This window comes from Equus asinus, chromosome 1 (genome assembly GCF_041296235.1).
Source record: "Equus asinus isolate D_3611 breed Donkey chromosome 1, EquAss-T2T_v2, whole genome shotgun sequence".
Classification (NCBI taxonomy): Eukaryota; Metazoa; Chordata; class Mammalia; order Perissodactyla; family Equidae; genus Equus; species Equus asinus.
This window is the reverse complement of record NC_091790.1, coordinates 98,445,640-98,468,554: the sequence shown is the minus strand read 5'-3', so window position 1 is coordinate 98,468,554 and position 22,915 is coordinate 98,445,640. Positions and strand designations below refer to the sequence as shown.

Genomic DNA, 22,915 nt, shown 5'->3' with positions numbered 1-22,915 from the left:
AGAACGAATGGAGCAACCAGCCAAACACCTGCTGCCCAGTGCTGCTCGCTGGACGCTCGGCACCAGCATCTGTAATCCTGTACCGCGTCCTACATCAACTTGGAAGTTTACTGGGAGCCCACCGTGTCTGCTCTCATCTATTCATGCCGGATGCACTGGCTAATGTCACTGCAGAGTTGAACAAAATATTGTGCAAACCAACAAAACATGAGCCTAAGAAGAGATCTGTTGTTGCTGTGAACACAGGTGTCCACATCTCAGAAAAGGCAGGGTCACCAAGTGCTCCCGACTGAATCAGGGGCTGTGGGACAGCTGTAAGACACAGGGCAGACCCAGAGCATTGATGTGGTCAGATTATCTCGTAAATCTCTTTAAGCTTTCATAACACTTTGAGGAAGCCCACATGGGGAATTTCAGAGGACTCCTTGTGGGTGTAAATTATGCAAAAACAAGACAGGGGAACCCCAGCCCCTGGACGGAACTCAAAGACAGGGCGGATCCGTACATCAAAGACAGACAGTGACTGTTGTCTGTTTCAGGCACAATCAAATGCTAACGTGAGGAACATTTAGGATTCTGCAAGTTAACTCACATTCAATTCGATAACCACCTGCAAATTCTGATCGTCTTAAATGACAGGCTTGACTGCATGTGAAAGCAAATAGATGACACGTGACATGCAAGCAACAATCATCCCCATTACTGCTGACACCATATGGGAAGAGCAGAGCAACACACATCCCACACTTACTCCAGCACAGATGCAGTGCAAAGTGCTTTCCCGGCACCGGTTTTTGGGACCCTGACAGCAGCCCCAAGCTGGGAACCCTTACCATCCGCACTTTGCCAAAAGGGAGCTGAGGACCAGGCCTGGCAAGCTGAGGCCACACACCCAAAGTCACACAGCGATTGAGTGGCAGAGCTGGCACTCGGGACCCGAGTTCACACTCCACCACGGTGGACTGTCAAATTCCCCACCTCCCTGGCACCCCAAGAAGTCAAGATGAGTGAGCCCTCCAGCCGGGATTCCTCCCAGCCTGGCCTCTCCTTCTGCCAGCCTCTGGCATTGGTACGAGCACTGCCCACCAAGGTTCACTGGGAGGCAGCCGGAAAGTGGGCTGGGCTCTTTTTTCTCTGACTGGCAGGTCAGGGAAAAGGTAGTTCTCAGGTGAGAACTTGACAGTGGAGCAGTTTGAGGACCCCTAGTCAATATGTAACTAATCATTTGCAGCCAACTCTTGCTATTTGCCGTCATCAGGTTCTAAAAAGTCACCATGAACACTGGACCGCCTTCTCGTGATTCCGCGCACTGAACAGCACTTCAGCACTATAGTTGGGGACCACTTTAAACAGTGAAATCACTAACAGAATGGACAAAAATGCGAAAAACGTGCCACTAAATACACCTGGAAAAGGACACTTATTTACTTTTGGTATGAGAGCCGAAACAAGAAGGCCATAGCGTCTGCTGTTGTTCAACCCCAGCTGGCGACGTGCACAGCGGGCAGCTCAAATGTTCTGCTGTTCTGAGCACATCCATGAATGATCAGAAAAGCACAGGGAATGTCAATCTGGGGATTACGAAGAAATTTTAGCAAGTAGGCAAATTTGCAAATACAAAATTCATAAATAATGAGGACTGACTGTAATTTAATTTACATAAATTTGTAGATCATTGAATCTTTGACTCACTTAAGAAATAACCTGGCAAACGTATGTGACTCCAGTTCTTTATACCGAGGACACATGCTCCACATGAGCTACGCCTCAGAGGACTCCTTCCTCCTTGGAAGAAAAGTGGAAGCAGAGAAGTAGATGCTGCAACAGTTCCTTCCAAAGACACACACTCTCTCTCCCTGAGCACTGCTTTCCACCTGAGCATTTCTATCCACCTGCCGATGTCTCCCGCTGAGGAGCATGGAGCGCTTTCTAGAGAGAGATTCTGAAGACTCTGGCTCTGCATTCTAGAGCATGGACGAGAGGACCACTCAGGAGGGAGAGGAGAAAAGAACCAGGAAACGAAAGGCTGTTCCTAAGAGCAAGGGACCCCCGAGGCTGCCCCGTCCTGAGTCATCCCCACACCAGGCTCCCACACACCACCAGGATCGCTGAGAGTGGTCCCACCCACCCAGGAGGACGTCTCCTTCTAGAACAGGACTCCTGTTCAACTGGCATCACAGTCGCCTGCGAAGGCTTGTGAAAAGAGAGATCTGGGGGCGCCACCCCAGAATTTCTCATTCAACAGGTCTGGGGAAGGGTCCAGAGAATTTGTTTCTAAGTTAGCAGGTTTACACTGATGCTGCTGGTCTGGGACCATGTTTTGAGAACCACTAACCTAAACTACTTGTGCTTTGCTTGGTTTGTACTAAAAACCTTGTTACCACATACAACACTGGCTTCATTAAAGTAGCCCTCAAGGTCCCTTTCACTCGGTCTCCTACTCTCCCAATCACCTTAGGAAAGACCACCACAGTGGCCCTGTCAGCCTTTACTTGAAAGACAGGCAGCTCCCTATCTCATACACGTCCAAGTCTGTTTTTAACTCAATTTTCGAAAGTTCTTCATTACACAGAGTCAAAATCCACACGTACTCAGTATCTGCACCTTGACTGTATTTCTTCCCATGAGCAAATCATATTAACGTTAATCCCTCTGGGGAGGGAGGTATATGATTTTCCCAGGGAAAAGAATAAGAATGCACTTGGCTAGTCTGAAACAACCCTTATGCAGAACAAGGTTGTCATTTAGAAAACAATGTATCAACTCTGTGTCATGTGCTGATGAACTCAGCAGGTTTTCAGTGAAACACTTCATCACGCAGACACAATGTCCTTCTAGATGTCAACAGTCGGGAATGCCACACTGACGACCCACGGGCAAGCCCCGAGCCATTAGGTAATGGCAGATAACTGTGCAGGACAGTGAGCGCAGTGGTTCGGGAAACAGTGGTGAGCGATTCGTGTAATAATGAAAAACAGCTACTGGCCACTGGGCCTGGGTCGCCGGCCAGCCCTGAGCTCTATACATACATGGCCTGCATCCTGCACAATAATGCTGGTAAATGGAGGCTGGGGTCCTGAGCTCCCGGGGCTCCCAGCTTCCACAGTTTCCCAAAAGAACTATATCCACACACCCACCCCCCGCAGCCCCTCACTGGACCTTTGTACAGCTAACCCCAGACATCACATCACTTCATCTACGGATATTTCAGTGCGCATCTTTAGAAAATAAAGACTCAAAAAAATTACAACAAACTAGCAATAATTCCTTAATGCCACCAAATATCTAATCGATGTTCAAATTTCTCTGTCTTACCAGTTTGGTTTCGGTTTTGTTTTTTTACAGTCTGATTGTTTGAATCAGAATCCAAATAAAGTCGTACAATGTTTATTTAATATTTCTCTTCAGTTCTTTCACAACACAGGTTCTTCTCGTCCTCTTCCAATTTATTTCAAAATGACTGGGGATCTTTTCACCCAGTAGAATTTCCCCATTCTGGGTTTTGCTGACCCCTCTGGAATTATTTCAGATCCCTTGCGGCGTTTCCTGTAAGCTGTGGATGGGTCTGGGTGTGGTGTCACTGGTTTGACTTCTGCCAGGGACCCAGCCTAGGGGCAGCCTGTCCTTCCCGCAAGGCCCACGTACCCACCAACTTCCCGTGAGGAGGCACATGACCTGGGCAGCTTCCTTCTGTGACTGAGGAGGTTACAGAGGGTCACGGCCTAGAGCCAGCCATTCAGTTATTAGCAGCCTGAAACATTCTAACTCAATCACTTCCTCAACATTTGTTAGCCAGAATTCCTCTGTTAAATGAAACGTTCCCTCTTCATCTATTTTTAACCTTCAGGTGCAGTTTGTATAAGAAAAGAAGGTTAAATGCTGATTGCTTCTTTCATTTCCCAATTTTCAGACTGACTTGGTTCTCTAGCGTTCCTCAAAGGTAACCTGTTTCTTTTGAAGTAAGCCCTTTTTAACATCTGCTGTATAGATCAGAACATGACATCTCAGCCCAAAGGGACAGGCTGACAGCTATCACCCCCCGGATTCAGGCCCACGTCTGCACTCTGCGGCCCCTGGTCCCCTACCTGCTCTCCAGACCCCGTTTATGGGAAGGGGACACGCCGCCACGCTCCCCACGCTCCTGGGCACCCTGAAGAGGGCCGGAGTGGGGATGTTCCCGTTACCAGAGTTGGGAACACAGAGGCCTGGGCAGCTGCACATGATTTTCCTCACTCCTTCTGCACAGATGAGCCTCCAGACGGGACACGGGCTCCGGGAAGGACAAAACTCCCTCTCTTCTTTTATAGAACTGTGTCCTAACACCCTAGGGAAAGAAAATGTTGTAAAGAAAGCTGAGAAAGCAGTTACGAAAGCCCCAAGAGAATAAGACAGTGCGACCACAGCGGGGAAGCCGCAACTGCGGAGACTCCCGATTCTCAGAATGGAGACATCCCACCGCCCAGTGGGCTGCCGCGCCGTGCAGGGTCCACTGCAAATGAACAGCGGACCTCCGAGAAAGCTCAAAGTCACCTGCAGCAACCTGCAGAAAGAAACTGCCCCAGGCCCCGGTTCTCTAACAGACACTCTTCAAGCTAAACTAGGACATCACATACCACACCGACCAGCCGGACACCCCCATTTACAGATAAGAAGACAGAAGTTTGGAGACCCAGGCCACGTAGAACCTAGGCAGGAACCTGATTCCAGAACCCTGGGCTCCCAAACTCACTCCTGCCCCATGTCGTCTCTCCCAGGCAGAGATGCTGATTTTCTCTGGGGGAAGGGCTGTGGGGTGTTTTTTTTAATGAGTCCCCCTCCTGCAAGTAAAATACACTCAGGTAATTTAAGTGCTGCGCCAATATGACACTCCTCCTGATGCTAACTTTGCCCTGATTCAGGGCACTAAAAAAATAAGCAGGGGCTGGCCCCGTGGCCTAGTGGTTAAGTTCGACACGCTCAGCATCAGCAGTCCTGGTTCGGTTCCCAGGCACGGAACCACCCCACTCGTCAGCAGCCATGCTGTGGCAGTGACCCACGTATAAAACAGAGGAAGATTGGTGCAGATCTTAGCTCAGGGTGAATCTTCCTCAGCAAAAATAAATAAATAAACAAGGAGTCGATTTTCCCTTTCAACAGTCACTGCTATTCCCACCACCCATCACACATGACCACTGCCTTCAGGGGTCGCTCCACATTTCACACATGTGATTGCTACAGAATCTGTGCCGTAAAATAAAAGAAATAATCCTCAAGCAGGGTTTTCTTATCCACTGCAGACTTCCAGCCTTCGGACCTGGGGACATTCGCTCCCTGGAGAACATTTCCTCTGGGCTGTCCCTGGAGGAGAAGCTGAATGTGCCTCAGGAGCTGACTGCCCGTCACCCCAGAGGGCCAGGGCATGGGCGGCCCATGGACAAGGGCTGCCCAGGACCAGAAGCAGCCCCAAGCCCACCAGGGAGTTATGGCCAGGGGTGGGAACTCGGCACTGTGAGTGCCACACACAGTCGTGGAGATAACGGGGACACTGACATCTGACCCAGGACAGGAACAGACGCAGGCAAGCCGTCAGTGGTGTGATGCCTGCAGCCTGTGTAGGTTTTAATCATTAGCCAGGCTCTGTGCTCACCCTGGGGTGAAGCTGACCCGGGTGAACATTCTGCTGCCTTCTCCTCGCAGTCCCTCCACCTACAGGTGGTCCGGCCACCATCAGTAGCATCTGGCCCACCCGCCCGTTTTCAAATCCCTGCTACAGAGGGGGTGGCTTATTGCATGAGGCTCAGTGTGGGTGGGTTTTTTTCTTAATTTGTGAAGGGTTGTCCCTCTTTCCAGGAGGTCAGTGAACTGAAACTTAAGGAAAGGTTCCTGCCTGCCGACCAGGAGTTCCTGCAAAGGAAACGCAGATGCGCCAGGGCCTCCTAACCCGCCGCCTTCTCCCAAATCCAGAAATCCAGACGATTTCTACCCTCCCAAGTCGAAAAAACCCAAAGGCTCAGATGGTATTTTGGGCGTGGGAGGGAATGGTGAAATCTAAGCAGAGTGTGGACCAAAGTTTGGCCTGTGGTTGGGGGGGGCATGAACCCCGAGCCCTGGGAGCTCTCCGCCCATGGGGAGCCGGCCGGCCGGCACCTGGGGGAGGCACTGAAGGCCGCTGCAGAGGCCACGGGCCAGGGTCAGGCAACAACAACCATCTTGGGAACTGGCTGGGCTCTGCCAGGGCCAGCCTGGCTCCTGCTCGCCCCCCAGAGGGAATGGAAGGGGTCTTCCTGCTCCGGCTGGGGCTCACTCTGACTTAATACAGGTCCAGAGGCCCGTCTGCTGGCCTCTCCCTGGAAAGCTCCGGGACACCAGAGACTGCATAACCCTGCCCAACACCCATGTCCATTCATAACCAGAGGCTCCTCCTTAAACACTTCCCACAAACATGCTCCCTGCTTCTCTGCACATTCACAAAACCTGTTATACCTGCACGGGAAGGGACAGTGTACAGAGGACCATGGCCAGCCTCTCTGAGAGCCTTCCCAACCCCGTGCCCACTGCCTGCTGGCCACTCTGTGGGCTTACGCCCCAAGATGCCCCCGTCACAGGACTGTGGCCAAAAAGAGGTTCCAGAAATGCCTGGGGACACTAAGCAACAGGAAAGAGGTGAAAGGAGGTACCCCAACATGCGGTTTCCTGGGGATACTAGAACTAAGTGCCACAAACCAAGCATTTAAAACAGACATTTATTCTCACACAGTTCTGGAGGCCAGAAGTCCAAAATCAAGGCCAGCTGGGCCGCGCTCCCTCTGGAAGCTCTGGTGGGGAGATCCTTCCTGCTTCTTCCAGCTTCTGGGGGCTGCTGCGTCCTCGGGTCGTACAGGCATCTCTCTGATCTGCCTCCATCGTCACATGGCGCTTCCCTTGCGTGTATCTCTGCAACCTCTGCTCTGCTTATCAGGACACGAGTCCTTGAGTTTAGCACCCACCCTACTCCAGTATGACCTCATCGGCATCCTCATTCCAAATATGGGCACTTTCTGAGGTTTGAGATGAATAAGGATTTAGGGAACACGACTCAATCCATTACGCCCATTCTACAGGTGCATTGCAGGGGGGTAGTGAGGACAGACGCACGGGATTCTCTGGTCCCATGTCTGTGCTCCTTTTCACTCCTTTTCACTGTGTATCATTTTCTTACCTGAAAAGTCATTGTGAGTTTGTGAGAGATGCCCATGGGCCTGCCTTTGTTCATCAATACTTTGCCTCCCTCAAGACAAAGTCAGGAGGACAGGAAAATTTGGAAGAGAAATCTTCAGAGGGGGTGAAATGTACGGAGTTAAGAAAAAGCAAATCTGAGTGTAGTTCAGGATTGTGGCTTTGAACTTTTCCTCCATCAGGTCCCAACTACCTTAATTCAAATCCTCAACCTTCACAAAGGACTCTGAGAACCAAGAAAAACAGAGTAAATGAGTAACAGAGAAATGAAGCTGTCATGAAGGGCATCCACCCCAGCCCGGGAGTGCAGCCTGCTCCGAGCGCCCTGGGGGGTTGCTGGGCGTCTGGACCACGCGTACCAGTGAACCTTGGGGGCAGCGAGCCCCAGTCCACATCTCAACTCAGGTTCAGCTTTTCCTAAACACTCCCACTCTTCCCCCGAGTTGTCAATCCCAGGACATTCCTGTTGGTCCATAACTGCTGAGAAGACACAGAACCAGCCAGTGTGTGCGCCCAGCTGGGGAAAGAGGGCCTGAGGCTGTCGCTGAGCAAACACAGACTCTCCAGTGGCCCCGCGGGGCTAGAACACCTGGTCTCTCCAGTGGAGGTGGCGCCGCAACTCTGGCCTCACACCTGCCCCTCTATCTAGAGATGCTGTACAAACTTGGGCGTGTCCCAGACCTAACTGTGCTTCTCAGTTTCCCCCGCTCCATCCTCTCGACACGTGCCTTCCAACAGGGGTCCTCCACGGGGCTCCTCTGATGCCCCATCACTGTGTAGACTGGTGAACTGGAGCACAGCTCTTGAATCATTTAATTTCAAGGGAAACTCAGGGAATGCAATATCGTGTATATTTTTATTTCTGGTCTCACCTAGCTTTTACCAAAACCATAGGTATTAAGTTTGGGTCTCTTGACCACGTGGAAGACTTTGACCTTGATCCAGTGCGATTCTTGAGACTTTTCTCTGTCTCCTTAAGATCAGAGAGATTAAGAAGCAAGAATATTTACAAGTCTCTGTTGGCCTGAAACAAATTAATCTCATTGCAATTCTGGTCAAAGATGTTGGTATGTGATATACAGACTCTGATGGGGCAGCTGTGGATCTAGACGCATCTGTGCAGGCATATGTGTACACGTTTGTGATTTTCAGAAAACAGAGTTTGTCCTTCCATGGAGACCCTGCGGTGGTGTGCAGATCCGTGTCTGTGTTTCTGAAGTTTACTGCAGCAGTGGAAACAATCTCTGAGCAGAAATAACCAGCATCCAATCTAGTACCTGCACTTGTTGACAAGGACCAGAAATCATACAGAGAGACTGCTGGGCACCAGAGCCGTCAGCAGACCGAGGTATTCAGCGAGCTCCAGTTACCCTTTTTTGCAAAGCCCCCAGCTCAATATTTGACAAACAGAAAGCTTGAAATTTGTTGTTGCTACCTAATTTTGCAATAAAATAAAGGGAACATCATTAAAGTAGATTCCTTTCGTCCATCTCAAATTCCCAATTGTCCAATTTGGTGGGCATTCTTTCTGAAATCTTTCAGTACCTTTGAAGAATCTGTCATGGGCCACTGGTGGGAAATATAACATTGACAGCATTTGCTCACGGGCATGTGTCCTAAATAATCATGCTGTCCTTGCGTTAACCTCATCACTCAGAATCACTTCCTCTGACTGTTTGAGTTTAAGCAAAGAATACTGAACAAAGTCCCAACACAATACACACACACACATACACCTGTGCATGCATGCACATGCGCATACACACACCAGGCAGGAATGCATAGGCACACACACTGTGCATACATGTGCCTGTGCACACAAGCACACACACCATGTGTGCACAGACACACATGAACACACATGCTCACACACTATGCATATACACACACATATACTGAGCATGCATGTAAGCACACATACACACACCATGCATGTCTGTTCAAACACACACACCCCATATATGCCCACAAATAAAAAGGTGTAGCTAACAGAACACAGCTTGGAAGCTCCAGCCTCAAACTGCATAATCTGACTCCTAATGTCACCTTTGACAGAAACCGCCCATTGTCTCCGCTTTAATTAAACAAAGAGAGGTGAAGCCATATGAGTTCAGTAAACAGCTGACTCAAATTTCAGAAACTATTCTTATACAGCCTCTCCCCCAGCACGAGAAACCACAATGGCCGAGCCAAAGCAACCCGTGTGTGAGCGCCAGCAGCCAGGCGAGGGCTTGCACTTGCCTCCTGAGCTGAGGCTGGTACTGCCCTGAACACCCCCCGCACGTGGCCACCTGAAGACGGGGACATGGCCTCTTTCAAGGACAGTGGCCACTCTGAAAAGAGCAAACCCCTCAGGCGGAGGGTAGCCGGTGCTTCCGCCAGGCTGCCTGCTCCAGACCGCCCAGACGGAGACCGCTGTGCTCAGCCAGGAGCCCTGGCGAGTAGGTGGTTCCTACCTGTGGACTCAACAGTGTCCAAGCGAAAGCCACATAGGCACCAGGAGGGAGCTTCCAGCTCCGCTGCTGCACTGACGTGAATCAGCTCCCTCGGACAGTGATGAAGGTAAAGATAAGATGGAAAACAAACACCACGGGGCCTGGAACATCAATAAAAAGCTGTCGGGCACGTTCAGAGCCCTGTGAGGGCTGAGCCGTGAAAAGCTCCTGCAATCAATCCACCGACCACCAGCTGGAGGCCCGCGCTGCCCGAATCCTGACCAAGGCCTCTTTTCCTTCGGCTTCTTGACTTTTTCTAAGTCTCCAAATGAGGGATTATGAGAATCAAGGTTTCACCAGCATCTGTCAAGGTGTCTTCACCCTCTGGCAGCAGACGGCATGCTCAGGAACTGATCAAACTGGTTCTTTCCCACCAGATGGCAAGAGAACAATGGTCAAAAGCAAAACACAAACTGCAAAGGCTGCGGGACCGAAGGCCTTCCTGCCCTCTTAAGTTCACTGAATGACAACTAAGGCCTCTCTCACTCTTGTGCATTTCGTCTGTGTCTCCGCCAGTGCTAAGGATTCTCATGTTCTTTCATTCCATCCTTACAGGGACCCCAAAAGGAAGGTGACAGCATCCCTATTTTACAGAAGAGCAGAGTGGAGCCCAGAAGTGAAAGGATTCCATTCAAGGTCACGCTGCTCTCCTAGTGTCATAGCCTGGATGGTACCCCGACCTGACTTGAGCCCCAAGCTCATAATCACTGGGATACTCCATGCTTGTATGTACATGTGAGCTCACAGAGTCGATGTACACACACATGCAGACCTACAGAAACAGCTAGAACAAACGCGTGACTCAGTCTCAAAGAGCCAACGACCTCTCCCATCTCTAATGATCACTGTTATCCGGAAAAACGATGAAGCATCCGCTTTATGATCCAGTAGACCACGTTGCACAGAAGTGGCACAAATGTGAGACAGAAGATAAAACCACCAGTTACTCTTTTCTATTTCTAAATGCCATATCAATGGCCACAGCCACATAAAGCCGAAGATCCTGATCACGATGCACTTCAAAGCATGTGTCTGACTTCCCTCTAAAACAATCATTCGGCTCCCCCAGGGCACAGGCAGGAGCATTTGCCATGCGGCTATGGTTCGGAATGTGTCCCCAGCTTCCATCAACACCCTGCGTTATTCCCCACATGGCACACTTTCTCCGCTGATCGTCCTTTCCCTCCTAGCTGATAAGGCGCATACCAATAGTGTGGTTTCCCTTTTACACTGGCTTCCAGGAAACTCAGAGCCTGTCTGGATGTTTCATCAGCTAAGTTGACGTTTACAAAGGGTGGTTTGGTTCTCAGATCTTTTTCTCAGCCCCACTGCCTGCCATTTTTAGTCTGTGTGTTAACTGAACTTCATACCCCACTTTTTAAGCCATCGCAATAAACAGAATAAGGATCTGCTTCCAGAAAATCATAGAAAAACAGGCATCAAGGCAAACAGCCTTCAGAGCACTACAACCACAGACAAGTTTCTTCCCTTGTGTGTCACGAATGCCCCAGATGGTCACGAAGGCATCCCGACCCAGTAGACAAAGACCCTCACAGAGCATAACCTCATCAGGTGCAGGGGCCCCGAGAGTCAGTCACAGGATGTCATCAGATCCTGCTGGCAGGGCCCATCACCACCTTCTCCTTTCCAGCCAGGACTGGTGAATTATGCCCAAATATTTCAAACAATGGTTGCAAGCCAATGCTGCCCCAGCAATTCAGGCAGACCTGGCAGCTCACAGCAATAGAACAAGCTGAGATGAAGCTATTCTGGAACCTCTCAGAAGGGCTCACGGAACTGAGAAGACATCTGCAGAGCGGTTGAACGCCACGTGCGGAGAAGCCCCTAGCACAGAGGAAGCAGACAGGCAGGCGGGTCAGAGGGCTGGACACCGAGGTGTGGGGGGACGTTCACACCCCAGAGCCAGCCATCAAGCAAACCTCAGGTGAACGAGGAAGCGGGTGACCTTCTCCCAAACCTGGAAGGCTCGTGAGTCTCCCTGACCACCGATAATGAAAGAGGACGGATTGGGAGGGAAAGGGGACAGGGAGAGACACGTGGGCCCTGTGTGCATCAGCTCAGGGAGCGCTGGCACTGGGTAAGGGGAGGTCTGGCGAAGGAGCATGTGACAGCCTGGTCCCCGCTGGTTGCCTTCTCATTCACGAGCAGCACCGCCATAGGGAAGGTACTCAGGATGCCCATCTCTCAGACGTTCTGAGAATGAACGAGGCCCTGAGGCTCAGAAATACCACGCCAGAAGTCTAAAAACTGGTGGCCCTAAATAACCACTAATTTTCCCTCCAACTCTACTGACAGAATACGAGGGTTTTTTCCTGAACAAGTTATCCCTGAATGTGGCATATCAAAATATGAGAAGTAGCGCCAACAAACCTGTCTTATCTCTAATGGCAGAGAGTGTACAGCTGGGGGCAAGCAAAAGATGCTAAGACCAGAGGCTACAGCCTCTCAGTGTTCACATGACCTTGGGAGGTGACTCCTTTTTGCAGCCGCAGGTTCTTCATGTCTTGGGTGGGTGAGTGAAGGTGACCTTCTGGGCAAATGTGTCTAACCAAGCGTCTGACACAGAGCAGGCACTCCATGAATGGAACAAAGACAGAAACGGAAGTGGAATCTCAGGTGCCTGGCCAGGAGCCACACGGGCCGGTGATTCCCAGGTCACACCTGGAATGCCAGACTATCTGGAGGCGCATCCATGCCAATCCGAAATGCCAGGCCCATGGTACTGGAGGGTTGTCAGCTGATGCAAGGCCAGGAGAGAAAAAGGATTCTGTTTTCTGCACAGACACCATACAGGTGGAAGCCCTTCAGCAAAGCCCACTGGACAAAGCCAGTCCATTACACCAGGCCGCCCAGCACAGGGAGGCGGAAGGGGACAAGCCAGTCAAGGCTGCCCACATCCATCTGACAGCTTACTCCCCCAGCAGCCAGGGGGCAGACAACACTCCCCCCATCCTAGGGAGAAAGCCATGCACAAGACAGCTGCCATACAGTGGAGCCCCTCACACAGAATCCACAGCTACTGCAGGGAAAACCCCGCCCTGGGTCGAGGGGTCACTGGGCCTCAGTCAAAAAGAGGCACTGGAAGCAGGAAGACAGGCAAAATCCTCTCCAGAACTATGGATTCTGTATACAAAACCAGGGCTAAGGGCATGGTGCTGCGTCCCATCGGAGAAGTGTGGGGAACACACCTAAGAGAGACCCTGGAGGAGGCAGCAGGGCACACCTGTTTCCTTCCCTCGCACTTCCCCACAGTGAGTCACTTCCGATTTGCGATAAGAAAAGAGGATGATCAGTATCCTGTTGTCCTGGAAGTGCACTAAGCCAGCAGGTGTCCTGTAGGCCAATAACGAGTCATTAACACCAGGCTTAACCTCCTCCTCCAACGGGGGGCAGCAAAGAAAACATCATGACGTGCAACGGAGTTTCATTTAAAAGGCAGACTGCAATTTATATTCACGGAACAGCAAGCCGGAGAGAAAGTGTTATCACTGTGTTTACCTTCAGTCTGATAGAAAGACGTCATCTGTCAGAGCTTCCTGGGCCAAAGCCATTGCATGACGCTCCTACACAGACACTCTGTGACAGATACTCTGCCCACATTTTTATCGCTAAGAAAATGGATATGTGGCATCTTCACTTTACAGCAAAAGAAACTCGGGCTCAGGGAAATTAATCCCTAGGTCTTACGAACGAGTGCGTGATTCTCTTTTCTTAAGGAAAGTGTGGACATGGCCAGTGCAGTGTGATTAAGGGTCCCTACAAGAGCTGTGGGAATGAAAGTGACAGCTCAAACAGAGCGAGTGGATCCAAGAGGGAATGGAAGACCCCCCAAGAGGGCACAGCATGAACAGACTTAATCCTGCAGGATGGTACCACGGCCCCAAGAGATGCCAAGGACTTACCTGCTCCGGGGGGACTTGTACGCAGCGGGGAATCACCACCTAAAGGGAGAATAGACAAGATAAGCAGATGAGCTCTCAAGAAAAAACGGCAGAATGTTCAAGAAAGGCTCCCAGACCTCTGACCACGATCACAGTAGTAAACTTTCAGAACCTCAAGACAGACAAGAACTCAAGTTAACAGAGTCCAGATTTTTGCTGACTTTTGTACAGTCTAGGTCCTTTCAGAGAATTTCATGAGAACCATGGAGCCTTCGCCCAAGCACAACCCCATCACTCACAGATGCAGAAAGTCCTCTTCAGTTTCAAAGCCCCAGTGGACTCCCAGGCCAGGGACGTCTTGGCGAGTCTGCCAGGCCCCTCCTCGCCACATAGTGTGGGGAGCAGGGCCAGGGGAAAGAGGTGGAGGACTCTGCCTGGGGTCTTCAGGCTGCACCTATGCCTCGCAACCATACCCAGAGCTTACATTCTCCACAGAATGGACTGCCTTTTCTAGAACTATTTCCACAAGTGGAACTGAAAGCAGAGTCTAAATGTGGCAACATCAGGGCGGTTATCTCGTTCGAGGCTCAGTGCCAGGTGCAGGAGACGGTGGAAAGGAGCTCCCTTGACTCTACCATGGTCCTCTGAAGAAGCAAGAGCACATTAGGAAAGACTCACATACCAACGTGATGAGACCACAGCTATAACTGAGTCACAAGAGACATGGTACAGGCACCCAGGACAACTGACGCGACGAGATAAAGATGCCGGCTTTGGAATCTGTCTTTGACGGGACCTCTGCTCCACCATTTACTAGCCACAGAACTGGGCTTTAATCACTCTGGGCCTCAGTTTCCCCATCTGAGAACTGGATGTAATGAGAATGTACGGTGCTCAGAACAGGCTGGCACAGGGCAGGCTCTCCATACTCAGGGAACACGATGCTCTCCCTGAGCTGAAAGGGCTGTGGGTGGGCGAGGGGATCACACTTGCTTGGTGCAGTTCTAGAAGGCCAGGATCACGGCACCTGCAAGCAGGATTCAGCTCCCCATGAGCTGCCTCCTGGCTTTCCCCCCTCTGGAACTCTTAGACCCCCATCCTCAAAGAGTTTTATGAAAATGTGCAAAGGAAGGAGAAATCCCAGTGATCTGACTAATTGTCCTTGCGGCCTGGCGTGGGCAGCAGTGTGACCTTGGTTCTTACCACTGGGACTATTTATAACTCTCTTGCTTATCTTAGTGAGTTCCTCAAGAAACGTGACACACAGTCATTCATCTGTCTGGGACATATTATTACTCCGCCAGGATTCTGACTCATGATCTCGTCTGGGGCAGGGGGCCTCTCTCCTGGCCCTCTATCTTCTCACCCTGCCCAACCTAGCTGCCCCCTTCCACACACATAGCAGCCCCTCTCTCTGTCCAGAATGGCTGACTTAATGGTCGGCTTCCCCCTACACTGAGACTTCCTATAAAGCAGAAAAGCATCATTTTCATTTGTGTGTCCTCAGCTCCACATATACATATTAAAGTCTGATGAATGGATGAGGAAATGTGAGAAAATAAACGTAAAGCCAAAAAAAAAAAACAAAATAAAAAAATGGCTTTGGAATACACTAAGTTACAGACCGATGCTTACAGGACAGTGATGGCAGTCAGACAAGGAAACCCCATGGTCAATGGAGCACTGTGATTCATTTCATCCTCGTACAGTCTCCACTCAGCACACACGGTGTCCTGGTGCTTCAGTAAGTGTTTGACATACTGGAGACAAATGTGCAAGCAATTGGAGTTCCCGCCTTTGAAAAATCATTTTCTGCTCTCCGTGCAACGGAACATTATTCATCATTAAAAAGTAATGAGCTAACAAGCCACAAAGAGACGTGGAGGAATATTAAGTGCCTATTACTAAGGGAAAGAAGCCAATCAGAAAAGGCTACGAACTGTAGGATTCAAACTCTGACATTCTGGAAAAGGCAAGCTATGGAGATAGTGAAAAGATCTGTGATTGCCAAGAGTTGAGGGCGGGATGAAGAGATGGAGCACAGAGGAGTTTTAGGGCAGTGAAATACTCTGTACGTTACTCTAACACTGGATACATGTCATTATACATGTGTCGAAATCCACAGAATGCACAACACCAAGAGTGAATCCTATGGTAAACTATGGACTTCGGTTAATAAAAACGTATCCAAATTGGCTCATCAAGCATAACAAATGTACCACAGTAATGCAAAATGTTTATAATAGAGGAAATTATGAGGGGCGGGGGAGCAGATATAGGGGAACTCCCTGTACTATCTGTTCAATTGTTCAATAAACCTAAAACTATCCTAAAAAATAAAGTCTATGAATCATTTGTTTATTTCACTCTCTGGAAGCATGTTTGTTGAGAACAAAAGCACAAGCCCTCCCTACATCAGAAGCTTGAGTTTTAAAGACAGCAGCAACCAGGTATTCAGTCCAGAATGTGCCAGGTGTGTCCTGTGCCTCCCACTTGCCCCTGCGTCCAGATGGGGTGCAATGACACTGCCCACCTGCCCTGGCCCCAGGACGTCCTCCAGAAAACAAGACAGCCCTGTGCCCTGGGGCTCCCCAAGCCCCCCATCCCCCGTCCATCACAACAATGCCAAGCTGTGGCCAACACCACTAAAAGGCTCTGCATGCCAACCTTGTCTGACTCCATCATTTGTTCAGCCCATTTTTCCTGAGCGCCTCCTCTCGCCAGGCACTTGCTGCACCTCACGGTGATACATTGTTAAACAAAGCGAACAAGTCCTCAGGGAGGGGACAGTTACTAACACAAATGGCACAGACTGTACTGTTCATCAGAAAGTGAGCAGGGGTTGGAGGTGGGAAGTGAGCAGGCTCCCAGTTGAGTTGTCAAATGACAAGCAGCAACTCTGCGCTTGTATGGCTGCATTCCTGCCAGAAAAAAATCCTCTGGTGGAGAGAACCGATTATAACCCCTAGTGTCCATTTTTACGAGCACCTTTATGAAATGCAGACAGTAAATGTCTGAGGCAAGACCTCGAGAGAGAATGAATTTGCAAATGAACATGCACAAGAAGCGCCAAGTCAGAGAAAAGGGTATGGTCGGGAGGAAGCCACTTGTGGGTAGAGAGAAAACTCATATTGACATCAACAACTGCAAATGCCTCATGTAGTAAAGACCACCATCAAGTGGAGAACATGTTCTCACGCGAACCAGCCTGCCCCGTATTAGGGATCTGAGCACCCGTGCAATAGGCCTCTGCTTGCATGTCCTGGAGATCTGGGTGTTTGCCCGGCACTTCAGCCTGACCCTCGAGGCAGAGGTGCATGGTTTCTCTGGACGTTCTGCACCCAAGCAACGTGCCCACAGAGCCACAGGCTCCTCACAGGCAGCTGCACCTGCCCCTCCGACCTGTAGGCCCGCCCTCCTCCCCCTCAGGATGGAGAGAGCAGGTAACCACACTGAGGGCCACCATCCAGGGTTCAGGTCAGGGCAGTAACGGTGGAGCATGCATGCCTGCTTTCTCTCTTCATCTCCAGTGCCACCTCTGATCATATACCTCCCAGTGCCGTCTGGTTCTGCTATTTTCATTTGACAAAAGGAAATGCTGTGGTCCTGGATCATTTCCAGGTTGCCTTGGCCTTCCTCGGCATGAAGCAGCATCCAGGTTCTTCAGATGCTAATTCCATCTCACTGAGGGAGCTGAAAAGCCAGTGGGCAGCCACCATGCGCTTCAAGATTGTAGGAGGGTCCCGATGCCGCTACATTCCTCAGGACTGCCCTATAAATGGATGCAAACACCCCACACACCCCTGAGCTCTACCTCATGGCCCGTGAGTGCCCGGCCAGCGTGATAGAGGGGGATGTGGCAGCGCCCCGGGAGTCTGGGCAGGGTCCTCCCTCATGGAGCACCTCCCCTGCTCTGTAAAGTGGGCTGAGCAAGCCACAGCAGGAAGAGAACAGGGCATGTGCCTGCACCGGGGCCCACTCACGGTGAGGCCCACGGCTGCATCACCATGCCTGCTCCAGTCCCAGCAGGGCCAGGCTGCATCTGCAGGTCCTTCTCACTGCCCTCACCACTGCCCGGAAAGCCAGTGAGTGTCCCATCTATGCCTGGACACTGAGGCCCAAAGAGGCCCAGCCACATGGGCAGACCCCCATGGGGAGAAGAGACAGCTGCTGGGCCCAAACGCCACCTTCCTCTCCTGACACGAACGGCTCCCCTTTTTCACCAGATGGAGCGCCCGGGAGACGAGGTGATGAGAGGTGATGACAGGGGATGGGGTAGGGAGGTGCCCACTTGTGACTAAGAAAACCCCAGAGGGCCCCAAGAGGTCTGCTCCAGAAGCACTTTATGGACTTGTCACACTCGATGTGGGGCCGAGTCACCGTTACCAAGGACGACCACAAACAAACACGCTGTGCCCAGCTGCACCTGGCTGCGTGATGCCTGCAGCCCACAAGCCAGCCGGTGGACAGGGGACCAGAACAGAGGCAGGACAGAGGAGGCCTCGCATTGAGGAGTGCCCGTGCCCCCAGGAATGGGAGTGTGGATGAGTGAGTGTGTGCAAGTGTGAGTGTAGAGGAGTGTAAGTATGTGGGCGGCATGTTTGTGTGCCTCCATGTGACTATGTGTCTATGTGACAATATGCGTTAGTGTGCAAGAGTTTGAGTGTATATCTCTATGTGACTGTGAGCATACACGTGTGTGTGCTTGTGCATGTGTGCCCATGTGAACACATAACAAAAGCCCAGCCCTACAGCTTCACTTCACCAGGGGCAATGGTGCTTTAGCCGACAAGCATCTCCCGTCCTGGAAGGCTCTTTCACCCGCGGTGGAGACCCCAGAGGGGCTGACACGCCCAGGCTCACCGCAGTTCCAAGGTAAGCCTCTTTCTCAGGAAGAGTGAGATGGTCTCCTATAGCCTAGACGGAAGTCCTGGAGAGAGGTCACCGCTCAGTTCTCCACACTTGTCACAGAGAGTGTCTTCTTTCCATTAGCACCATGAAACGATGAACTCAGCTTTTATTGTCGTCATTTCTCATTAAACTTTGCTTTGGATAAAGCCATATAAAGGGTGACATTTTCCCACTAGTTTCTTTAAAAATGCATGTGTACAACTGACACACTGCAGATTACTGTGTGTGCAGAGTGAAGGTAAATGAGAGTTCAGCCTTTTCTGAAGCATCAAGAATGTCAGTTGTGCTGGGTCACATGAATGAGACCACAGACCCCACAGAGATCGGACCCTCAAGCACGTGGCACGCGTGCATACGTTCAGCCGTCCCATTGAAGGCCGGCAGCTGGTCTCTCCTTTGCCATTTTTCCTACATGTTTCCCAGGTAATTTGGCCCACAAATGAAGTCTCCCCAGTTTGGTATCGAGCCAGCAGGAGCAAGTATTCAAGATTTTGGAAGGGTAGATGAGTTCAACAGCACCAGCCAACAGTTATTAAAATGCATTAAAGAACCGCTCACACGTGCCATAAATAAATCAAGACTCCATCACAGTACGTGCAAAGCCAGCAACGGGAGAGACGAAAGGGCGGGCCAGCCACTGGGCCTCGCAGACGGGAAAGGAGGCAATTTGCTGAGTCAGGCCCAAGAAAAAGGCATCACCTTACGCATAGGTTCTAGCATTCAATAAAATCTCTTTAGCACAATAATTTGAATTCTAACATAAGCTGTGCAAAATGTGGAGTGAAGTTTACCTTTGCCTTATCTTTACAAAGGTGATATTCGATGAAGGGAATTCATAATGAGACCAGGATGGCACCCCTTTCCTTCCCAAATCCTAACAATAGTCACAGGCCACCTTTTCCCTCTCCTGCTCTGAACCAGGCGCTGGGAGATAGACACAGACGTGACATGTCCACTGGCCACAGGGGCTTCACAGCATGGGGGGGGGGGCGACACTGCTCATCTCCCCACAGAGCAGCAGTCCTGAGATGGGGGCTTTCCTCATGGGGCAGAATCTTTATTACTGTTTTTATCTTTTATTATCTTATAGCTTTCACTCCTTGTGTTGTACGTTACTGATCAGGAAACCAGCAAGATGTTTTTAAGCATCCATTACATAAGTGAGGAAAAAAAGGTTCAACTATTTTTACTTCCATTATTACCATTTATCATAAATAGGGGGCAGAATAATGAAAAGAGGGAAGCCCCCCTCCCCACCGGCGCTGACATTCTGAGAGGGGGCACACCCGCTTGGGTACCAACTGTCTTAGTGTGGGCTGCCTTAACAAATACCCCAGAGTGGGCAGCATAAACAGCAGAGATTTGTTTTCTCCCAGTTCTGGAGGCTGGAAGTCCGAGGTCAAGGTATCAGAGGGCTGGCTGCTCCTGAGGCTTCTCTCTATGGCGTGTAGACAGCTATCTTCTCCCTGTGTCCTCGTATGGTCCTCCCTCTGTGTCTTCATCTCCTCTTCGTATAAGGACACCAGTCAGACTGGATCAGGACCCACCCTAACGGCCTCATTTTAACTTAATCACCTCTTTGAAAAGCCTATCTCCAAATACGGTCCCATTCCAAGGTCCTGGGCTTTAGGAATCCAACCACTGCATTTTGAGGGGGAGGGCACATCCGGCCCACAGCACCCACCATCAAAGGTCTGAGAGGGCAGCGGAGGACCAAAGTCAACACAGGACCTGCTACGAGTCCACTGGGAGCAGGGTCCTCTAGGCAGGGCCCAGGAGGGCTGTGACATGGGCAGGTAGCCTGGTTCCTCATTCAAGGATACCTGGAAATGCTCCTCTGAGGTTGGGGAGCTCCGGGGAGAGGCTGACTTTCAACACAAACCTGCAAACAGCGCCAGAGTCTACGCAGAGTGGCTGCATGAAACGCTGACACTGTAGAGTTTATTAACTTATTTGCCTCCTTCAAGCACTTTCCTTAACCGTGCTTCTGAGTTCCTCTGTCAGGCGTGACCCTGGAATCCCTAATTAGGTTCACATTCCTCACAGACTCTGTTCTCTCACTGTGCGTTAAAGCCCAATTTAGCCTGTCTAATCCCCATGAGAAAACACGCCACCCTACAGACGCAATCACGCCTCTTGGCCAGCCAGCCTCACATGGGGGAGCACAAGAGAGAGAGGAAGTCACTGGAGTCACTCATTACATTTCTCCTGAAAGTTAACAAGCAGCTCGTGGAGACCACTTGGTGCAGTTGTTTTTAAAATGTTAGAAAGACAAGCCGCAGGCCTTCCCAGCTCTCAGCCTCAGCTCTGCTCAGCTCTCAGGGTCACACTGCTCTCCCCATGCAGCTCTGAGATGCACACGATTTTCAGAGAGAACACAGTCACGCGCCTGTCCCAGATGAGTGAGCCAAGCCCGCTATGCGCTCCCGTTGGAGCCACTTCGTCACACACTTACTCACGTCGTGTGACTGCTCAAAAGCCACCTCCTTCACCCAAGTGAGGCACAAGGCCCATCTGGTCAGGGCCGCGTCTTCCCTGGGTTCAGACAAACAACCGTCACCACTCACAGGAAATATCATAAAATTAAAACAATAAAATACTGCTCTGCATTCATCTCGTTACCACTATTTGTCCCAGATCAGAAATCTCATGTTGCTGGAAAAATGTCCCAAGAATTCTTCTCAAGGGGGCCGGGAAGGACACTTTTCAGAACCACCTGTGCCCATGAGAGGATGCGTGCTCAGCGACTGACTCAAGATCCTGTGCCTGAGTCCGTCTTACAAGATTAGGCTGGATAGGGAGGCCTGGCGTCTCACTGATGCCCTCACTTTATAGCTGAGGAAGCTGAGCTTTTCAGAGGTAAAATGGTCCAGGACCCCTGCTAATTAGACCAGACCAGAATCTGGGTCTATAGACGTCTCGGCACAGGCACTTACCAGATCCCTGCATCTTATCTTTTTGAAAAGAGAGAAAGATGACATAGAATAATTGATAAGATGCAAATGGCTTGCTAAAGAACCAGAAGAACAACTCATAAATCCAACTTAACTGAAGAAAGATAGGACATAATAATACGTTTAAGAAGACTTTTGAAAATCTTTCTTGTTTTTTTGGTCATTTAAAATACCAAGGGTCAAGATTTAACTGCACCAAATTACTGGATCCATTTCCACGAGAAAAATCCAGGTCTCAAAATCAGTCATTACTCTCCAGCTACATCATGCGCAGCCTAGCAATGCGTCACAAGTGATTGGGCATTAATAATAATGAAAGTACTGATGCTGGTGAATAATTCATGTCTTAATTAGCAGGAAGAGACTGACCATGACCTCTCCAATAATCCCTGCGTTATTTCCAATGCTTCCCTGGAAAGGAGGAGCACAGTAGGTGTGTCTTCAAAAACGGGAGGCTCACGAGGCTCTTTAGAAGATGACTTTGCCGCGTCCCCATCAAGAGGGAACTGAATAGAGGGCAGGGAGGGGAATGAGAGCTACGTGCCAGGAGATTCACAGAACCTGGGCACAGCAGACGAGCACCATCCTTCACTGTGTCCCAAGGGGGGAGGGCAGCTCTACAGTGGCATTTTATACAGCACACAGTGGCAAGATACCACAAGCTGATGGAGAAGGCGCTCTCAATGCCAGTGGTGGACCAAGGAGCACCAAGCCCCCACCTCCTGTCCCCCCACCAAGCCCTACCCTGTCCCCACCAAGCCCCCACCTCCTGTCCCCCCACCAAGCCCTACCCTCTCCCCACCAAGCCCCCTCCTCCTGTCCCCCCACCAAGCCCTACCCTCTCCCCACCAAGCCCCCTCCTCCTGTCCCCCCACCAAGCCCCTTCTCTCTCTCCCCCACCAAGTTCCCCTCCTCCTCCCACCAGACTCCACCGTCCTCTCCCCATCAAACTCCCCCCCCCCCAACCAAGCCCCTTCCTCCTCTCACACTTTACACAGACAACAGTGTGGGAAGGACATCTCTGCAGACCAGGAGACGCGGCGTAAGAACGGTCTCCCTCAGGCTTTACCCCTCAACCAGACCAGGCTCAACAGGAGCAGCTCTGTGGCCAGGTGAACGGAGCCAGCAGAAACGGGACAATGAGCTGTGCCAGTGAAGCGTGCACTTTTGTTTCTCTTTATGAGCAGGATTAGATATGATGTGAGCCCCTCATGACTTTTTTAACACCTCCCTCTGGTTACAAAGAGAAAGAAAAGGCACAAACATAAACAACAGTTATTTAAGAACAAAAATGGTACATTCCACAAGGAGGATACTGAGAGAATTTCCCCAAAATCATTTTGTTGAAAGTGTCTAAAAAGAGTACAATGAATACTTTTGTTTCCACCAACTCTCCTTTGATTCAGGGAAGGGCTGACAAGGGAAGGAAATGAGAAATTTTAATAGTGCACAACTTATC

At 50.6% G+C, this 22,915-nt stretch overlaps 1 protein-coding gene across 8 annotated transcripts in view; it reads right to left on the bottom strand.

Moving 5' to 3' along the window:
- TNS3 (tensin 3) overlaps window positions 1-22,915 on the bottom strand; it is a 260,333-nt gene that overhangs the window by 161,923 nt on the left and 75,495 nt on the right. For 7 of the 8 annotated variants that reach the window (XM_044778177.2, XM_070501724.1, XM_070501703.1 and 4 more), the window contains one exon: window positions 13,613-13,651. The exons of the other annotated variant lie outside the window; for it this stretch is intronic. Coding sequence is in view for 1 of the 7 variants with exons in the window: in XM_014828276.3 (XP_014683762.3) it covers window positions 13,613-13,651 (39 nt within the window). In the remaining 6 variants the exon portion in view is untranslated. The remainder of the gene's footprint in view (window positions 1-13,612; window positions 13,652-22,915) is intronic. 8 annotated transcript variants of the gene reach the window in all.